Raw genomic sequence first — 7757 nt, 5'->3', positions numbered from 1 at the left:
AGCCTAAACGGCCATGATGGAGTTAGGGATGTGGATTAAAGCTGGTAAAGTTGACATATGGTATTCATTCATTAAGGAAAAACAGTCAAATTTCAGTGGAGGATCTGGACTTTAGCGGAAATAATGGGCCTTGTTGGCTGAAAACGGGAGAATGGGGAGAGAGGTGGTATCAGGGTAAGCAACGGAGAAGAGGCAGTAACACAAAGACTGGATGCTGACCGTCTCTGGTAACCAGGAAAAGGTAAATATAAACAAAGGGGTTGACTGACGATGGCTGATGTGTTGCGCGTTAGGAAATACTGTCCGGCTGCAGCACGGCCGCCCGTGGTCAAAGTGGTAACTGGGGATCTGAGCTCGGCGGTGACGCGCGGCCCTCACGTGACCAGGAGCCTATGTCTGCCCTAGTCCCGCTCTCCTGGTCCTTTTTGCCTGTCCAGACACCGTCTGCCTCCTGCCCTTCGGTCGAGGGAAAGAGCAGAAGGAAGTAAGTCCCCCTGGTCTTCTTAAATCGGTATGAGTGTCGGTGCTGCCCAGTAACCTCTGGGATCGGGATGGCAGAGAGTACCAGGCCTTTCCCTAGACCCAGCCCCGCCCCCCTGCGCCCACATTTTGGTGCAGAAAATGGTGGTCTTGGGGTGAGGTGGGGAAATGAGTGGGGGCCCCTAGGGAACACAGACACAGATTCTAAGTAATCCTTCTCTTCCACTTGCCGCCCGAAAAGAAATGACGAGCACTGCAGGGTGCAGGGTGGTGGGGCGCAGAGGACTAAGCTTGAGGTGGGGCGTGGGGGAGGGGAAGCAGAAGGGGCTGGCGTGGGGGCGGCGGCTAGTGCCTAGGAAAGGAACGTGTGTGTCAGTCAGACCTTCCCTCCTCCCCACTCCCCGCCCCCTACCCTGTCCTGCGTCTGTCTGCAGGTCTGCAATTCTGCAGGTCACAGCGGAGCGCCTCGAGGAGAGGACGCTTAGAGCAAACCTCCAGGAGAGGTCCCGGTCGGCGCCAAGGTGGGCAGTGGCGCGGGATGGGGTGCGTGGGAGGACGCTGATGGGAACAGAGTCCGTAGCACCACCGTCCGGCCCCGCCCCTGCCACTGCGGGAGAGGCCTGTGGCAAGGCCTGCTGGGAAAATGGTGGGCTTTCGGGAAGGAGGGGCAAGGGACGCTGCGAGGGGTGGGACACGGCGGGGGTCCCTAGCGCCGCAGAGCCTCTCGACAAGCGTAGGTTGAGGAACCTGTGCCCCGACTCGGGAGAAGGCAGGTTTGGGAACGCGGGGCTGGGGTTTTGATTCAGCTCTCAAGTGTGTTGACTCGACTCTGCCTTGGTTATCTCCTGTGAATAACTGTATTTATAAAGACCATCCTGAACATGGAAAAATCCTGCAAAGAAAATGAAGAACAGCCACAGAGCGCACCCAAGACAGTTGAGGAGCAGCCTCCAGTAGAGCACTCTCCCGAAAAGCAGTCTCCAGAGGAACCATCTTCCGAGGAGCAGCCTTCAGTAGAGCACTCTCCCGAAAAGCAGTCTCCAGAGGAACCATCTTCCGAGGAGCAGTCCTCGGAGGAGGAGTTCTTTCCCGAGGAGCTCCTTCCCGAGCTCCTTCCCGAGATGCTCGTGTCAGAGGAGCGCCCTCCTCAGGAGCGCCTTTCTAGAAGGGACCTTTTTGAGGAGCGCCCTCCCATGGAGCAGCCTCCTTGTGGAGTGGGAAAACATAAGCTAGAAGAAGGAAGCTTTAAAGAGAGGCTGGCTCGCTCTCGCCCGCAATTTAGAGGGGACATACACGGCAGAAATTTAAGCAATGAGGAGATGATAAAGGTAGCAGAGGAGATGGAAGAAATGAAAAGAGTGCGCAACAAATTGATGGTTATGCATTGGAAGGCGAGACGGAACCGCCCTTACCCTATTTAATGTGTTCGGCCTTTAATTGTTTTGCCTGATATAAGTATTGCCACCTGAACGTTGCATTTTCTTATATACCTTTCCCCATCTCAATTATAACTTTTCGCGTGGCTTTATTCTAGGTGTTTTACTTGTAACTGGCATTAAATTGGGTTTTCCCCACCCGCAAGCTGCAACTTTCACTTTTTCAATCATGAGTCTCATCCATTTGCATGAAAAGATGTACATTATATAAATATATTGTGAAGTGAAATTTTTGAAAAGTATATGTTGTATCCCATTTTGTAAAAAGAATGTATATTTATATATTAATATGCAAAGAAAAACAGTATATCTTAAATGGCTTAACAGTGGCTATCTGTGCGGTAATAGGGGTTTTGGTTTGTTTTTCATTTTTGCTTCGGAATGTCTTTCAAGACAAACATTTTTTTGTTAAAAAAATATAATGGGAAAAACTTTTAAAATTGTCATTCAGCTTATAAAGGCAATGTGGCACTTAATAAATTCTTGTCAGAACTTTAAAGAAAAGTAAATCCCATGTTTGTTTGTTCTTAAGTAGGCTCTGTGCCCAGCATGGAGCCCAATGAGGGCTTGAACTCACAACACTGTGATCAAGAGCCAGAGGCTTAACAGACTGAGACACCCAGTTGCCCCAATCCCACTTTTTTTTAAATCTCAGGCAGAAGAACAAACCAGGTACCTCTGTTTCACAGTCATTCTTTTCCCATTTAAAGAGGAATAATGCTTGACTTATAAGGCAGCTGTGGAGCCAAATGAAATGAAGATCCTAGAGCTGCCTGATTTTCCCTCACCTGTGCATGCAGGACCCCCAACCCCTATAGATACCCTTCAAATATAGGGGATAGAACCCAAAAGGAGGTTTCACTTACACTCACAAATAATTCCTGTGAGATTCCAGTTGAGTGCCACATTCTCCTGCCCTGCTATTCTCTTCCCTTGGATACTGTCATATCTGCTACTCAGGGCTGCCTCTTCTCCTGGGTCCTTCTCCTTCCATGCCCTGTCCCCCCTACCCGCAGCTAAGGTGCCTGGGTTGCTGATTGCTCTGAAGTCCTTTCTAGGCCAAATAAAAACCTACAGATAAATGGAAAATGTTTCTCCTTCAGCTTTTATATTATACTTATCCAGATGCATATCATCCCAGTCCTGCTTAAACCTCAAAGTCTTAAAGAATTCTTAACAAAATAGTCCCCCCACCCCCACCCCCACCCCCGCCGAAAGTCTCATCTTTTCCTCCCTGGATTCAAACATGAATTCACTGAGATACGGGCTAGGAGACAAATTTGTGCCAGCCATAATGCTGGGTATTCTGAATTGAAACCTCCCTCCCAAAATATTCTCCAAGAATGACTATAGTTTTAGGTGCCTAACATTTGCCCTAGGGTGAATTCTTTCCCAAGGGTTTTCTGGCAGACTTGCCTTAACCAATTCAGCTGACTTGCTCAGCTTGTATAAGTTGAAGAGGAAAGTAAGACTTAGGTTAAAGCTAGGGCATTTCCCTTCTTCCCCACCGCACATCACCAAGAAAGAAGCATTCAAAAGTACTTTGTACTTTGTAAGTCATTAAAGTACTATATATGTATATACATACAGCTCTATATGCATATACCAGATATTATGATTTCTCAAACTACCCTTATAACACCTAAGATTTTGTTTTATTGATGCTATTAATTCTAGAAACATGGATAGTGGTTAATAATTTTTTAAAATTGTGACCCAGTCATGAACCCTGAATTTCTGTTTAATTGACTGTGTAGTTTCATTGTGTTTACTTCTCTAGAAAGTATGATTTGCAATTCTAGAAGGATCACTTAGGGGAAGAATTGTTACCCCAAATTCAACATTGAAATTATTTACATATCTTAAATATCAGCATTTCTCTTATTAAAAAAATGCAGGGACCCGGGCTCTATCCCAGACCCACTAAATTTCATTTTCTGTCAATTAGCACACAATTTAGAAATCCACTTCCATATGCAATATACTCCTGGTTTTAGTAAAAATAAATTATGACAAAACTAGAATAAAATGCAGATGATTTTATCAGAATTTAAAAGGGTGCAAGGTTCGGGGCACCTGGCTGCCTCCTGATCGTGGGGGTTGTGAGTTCAAGCTCTACACTGGTATTGGGTTTACGTAAAAAAGAGCGAAAGTTTTGTCCAAGCATATTTTTAAGAAACTAAAAACCACCTCATCAGTTTTACTCCATAAAATTTAAATTGCTTGCCACAAAGCAAGACCATATACAGAATAAAAACCTGAGGACAATAAAATAGCAAGATATATTTTTCACAACTGGCATTAAGTAATGTCTTGCATTCCTTCCTTATAAGAAGTAAAATGGATCTGAAATAAATTTAAAGCTCTTTGGTGTTCAGTTCACAAAATGGTGAGCCAGTCCTGTGCCCTTGACCTTTTTGCTTTTTATTTTCCACTGTATGATGCCATTTGGGGGGATCTTCATGTCTCCAGACCATTCTTCAAGGTCATGGCAGCCTGATGGATGCTGGTTGGGCTGGATTCCAGTTGGAGTGAGATAAGTTTCCAGAGGCTCACTATACCAGTTTGACAAGACAGAATGAATCCACCCCCCACCCCCACCCCATGGTGCTCAGAGGGGCGGTGCTCAGGTAGGATGTGGAAAGGCTCACCCAAGTCACACTTCTCTCCAGGGTGGGTCTGATGTTGGATTCTCTGCTCCAGCCTGCAGCAGGCACCAGACCCTCTGAGGCTGGTGGCCAAATTGTCCTGGACACACTTACCTGGAGGGCAACAACGATCCCCATTGCAGGTCAGAGCACTTTGCCTTTCCCTCCTTTCTCCCTTCTCTTTTGGGGAACTTTTTGTAGGGGAGGGGATAAAGTTCCAAGGATTCCTAACTGGAAACATTGGTTGGGATGGTCTTTGAGTGGGCAGATGTCTGACCTGGGTCTGACCAGGCCACGTGGCTCTCCTTTTGAGTTTACTGAACTAGCTTTTCCACAAATGGGGTTAGACCTCAGACAAGACCTCACCCATCCCTCTTCGACCCACCTTGCACAGACTCCCCAGAGGGCCTCAGATGTGCCCCAGCCTGTGTTGGTGACTCTGCCCTGAACATTGCTCTGTGCCTGAAGTGCCTCTGAGGTCTGTGTCAGCCTAGGCCCAGGGTCAGAGACTCCAAGTAGAGGGAACTTGCAAAAGCATGTGGTCCAACAACAACTTAGGAGAAAAGGGGTTTCACCTCCTGTGTGAGCATCACATTGCAATGCCTATGCATTGCAGGCCCTGCCCATGACTTGAGTGCCAGGGGCATTGTTGGTAGACAGTCAGCAGAATCCAGGTCCTGGCTCTCTGGTCCTCTTAACCACTTCCCTGCCCAGACAGAAGGCTGGCATCTCAATCACATATCCAAGAAGCAGCTTGTCTGGTCAACCCCAGAGCAAAAAGCATTTAGGGTCCCAGACCCTAGAGAAAGCCCTCTTTTAATCAGAATGATCTGGCTTTTATGAAACAGTGCTGGAGAGTGGGAGCCCCTCAGTGTGAGATAGCATACCTGAGAGATCAGGTTCAGGTTCCCTGTAAAATATCCGAGATTCCTTCCTCTCCCATTCAGAAATACTAACCCAAACTCAATTATTTTTATGAATAAAGAATAAAATTATAGAGATAGAGAAGAGACAGATCCTATGTTCTAATTCACATTTGTCTGAATCAAATTGTGTTCTCCCCACTCTACACACTCCAATTTACTTATTTAATTAATTACTTAAAAGTAAGGTCTGTACCCCACTTGGGGCTCAAACTCACAATCCTGAGGTCAAGAGTCACATGTGCCACCAGCTGAGCCAGCCAGGTTTCCCAGACTGCCTCCAATTTAGATTGTAGTTTTTCAGGACTTAAGGTATAATTGAATTAGACTTACCAAGTACTGTGTCCTTGTTGGTTTGTGCATTTGGGTGAGTTTTTGCATTACTATTTTTCTCCAGATGGAACTGTCCAGTAAGCAGTTAGATGTAAGTGTCTAGAGTTTGAAAGAGATTGGCATGGAAATATGGATTGTGGCTGGTGGTACCTGACATGTAGTAAGGGCCTTTTGAATATTTATTGAATTAAAAGAATGAAGAATCCAGTGGTATATCCTTCTACGTTTTTCTATAAATATGTATTTTTAAAACGAAAGTGGGACCATACTGAATGTACTGATGCATACCCTATGTGTAAAAAAATGAATTTATTCTTTAAACCTCTTTGCGCTCTCTAAAACCAGACAATACTGGTTTTAAATATTTAAAAACTAGAAGTAAGCACGCCATCTGGTGTCTGGAGGCAGAACTACGAGTTGAATGAACAGTTAACAAAGGAAAAGAGGGAAGGAGAGAAACTACTGGGGGGTGGGAGAAGACTTGATATTGGGGAGGGGAATACCTCAACCCTGACTCACACTGGACTGATCCAGTATCAACCTTTTCTTGGGGGGTGAAGTAGCTCAAGAAGCAACGTATACTTAGACGGTTTTTCTCTGTCTCAAGTCAAGATACTTGTGTGCATGTGTGTGTAAGTTTAAACTGAAAGGTCTTATACTATTTTGAATTTTTTCTGATTGTGGAAGTTATATGTTTCTTCCAGAAAAATCTGGAAAATATACTTTATGTAGGAAAGTATAAAACAAAATATAAATTACCTATAGTTCCTCTACCTAGAGAAATTGTTAATATTGACAGATACGTGCTTACGTTGTGTGTATATTCCCTTTATGTTAATAAAATATATTATTCTGATACTTTTATGTGTTATTTACATATTTGTAGTTATATCTTATAGCATATATTTTATTAATTCCTTTATTTTTCTTTGCACATGTGCCACGACATTCATCTATATGGATATTCCATCAACCACACCCCTTGATGGTGATGTCTATAGTGAAGATTAAAAAAATCTCAAAGAATATTAAATGTCACAGAAATTGGGGTGAAGTATTTATTTTTTATTTTAATTTTATTTTACTTTATTTTATTTTTTAACGTATTCATTTGAGAGAGATACAGAGACAGAGACAGAGAGAGAACACAAGCAGGGGGAGAGGCAGAGGGAGAGGGAGAGGCAGACTCCCCACTGAGCTGGGAGCCTGACATGGGGCTTGATCCCAGGACCCTGGGATCATGACCTGAGCCAAAGTTAACATCTATGTTCTAATTCAGATTTGAACTTCTGAGCCACCCAGGTGCCCCAGGGATGAAATATTTAAAACATACCACAGATTTAGAGATATCTTGGAAAAATATAAATCTCTACTCACATAATAGAAAATGAGCAAAGTACATGGAGAAGTAATTCACATGAAAAGACACAAATCACATGCACACATGCTTGCACACATGTGCACACACATACATACATATTCATAGAATCTAAATGACATTATATAAATGGCATTTTTAACTTACATTTCATTTGACAAATGTTTTGGGGTTTTTTGTTTTACTCAACTGTGTGTTTTGGAAATCTATCTATCTGTCCATGTTGGTACCTGTTGTAATTTATAACAAGAAATATATTTGGTTTTTGCCCCCAGTTCCTAGCATAAAGCTCCTCAATCCCTTAGAATTTCCTGAGTGGTAGGAATGTCTTTTGTCATTCATGAAGAGCCCCTTTTGAGTTTATACTAATAAGATGATTTAGGGTTGGGCCCTTGGATAGCCTCAAGATGGCACTGGTTACCAGAAAGACCAAGTTGAACTTTCAGACCTCCTCACCAGCTTCTAGGAAGGGAAAGGTGGGAAGGCTGCAGACAAAGCTACATGAAAGCTTTTGGATGGCAAGATTCTTTTAAAGATTTTACTTATTTGTCAGAATGAG

General features: G+C 44.0%; 1 protein-coding gene across 1 annotated transcript; it reads left to right on the top strand.

The window, feature by feature from the left end:
• The first annotated feature begins 301 nt into the window (after nt 1–301).
• On the top strand, nt 302–2425 carry TCEAL1 (transcription elongation factor A like 1). Its single transcript, XM_004778675.3, has 3 exons — nt 302–484; nt 915–1001; nt 1350–2425. The coding sequence occupies exon 3, from the start codon at nt 1362–1364 to the stop codon at nt 1899–1901; it is 540 nt and encodes a 179-aa protein (XP_004778732.1). The 5' UTR covers nt 302–484; nt 915–1001; nt 1350–1361; the 3' UTR covers nt 1902–2425.
• The last annotated feature ends 5332 nt before the right edge of the window (nt 2426–7757 follow it).

The sequence above is a fragment of the Mustela putorius genome, unplaced genomic scaffold (genome assembly GCF_011764305.1).
Source record: "Mustela putorius furo isolate JIRA1106 unplaced genomic scaffold, ASM1176430v1.1 tig00003901_pilon_pilon_pilon, whole genome shotgun sequence".
Classification (NCBI taxonomy): Eukaryota; Metazoa; Chordata; class Mammalia; order Carnivora; family Mustelidae; genus Mustela; species Mustela putorius.
Note: the sequence above shows the minus strand (reverse complement) of the source record. Positions and strands in the feature narration are given on the sequence as shown.

Excerpts from the sequence above, each read along its gene's own strand:
- TCEAL1 (XM_004778675.3), top strand. The coding sequence starts at position 1,362 with ATGGAAAAATCCTGCAAAGAAAATGAAGAACAGCCACAGAGCGCACCC.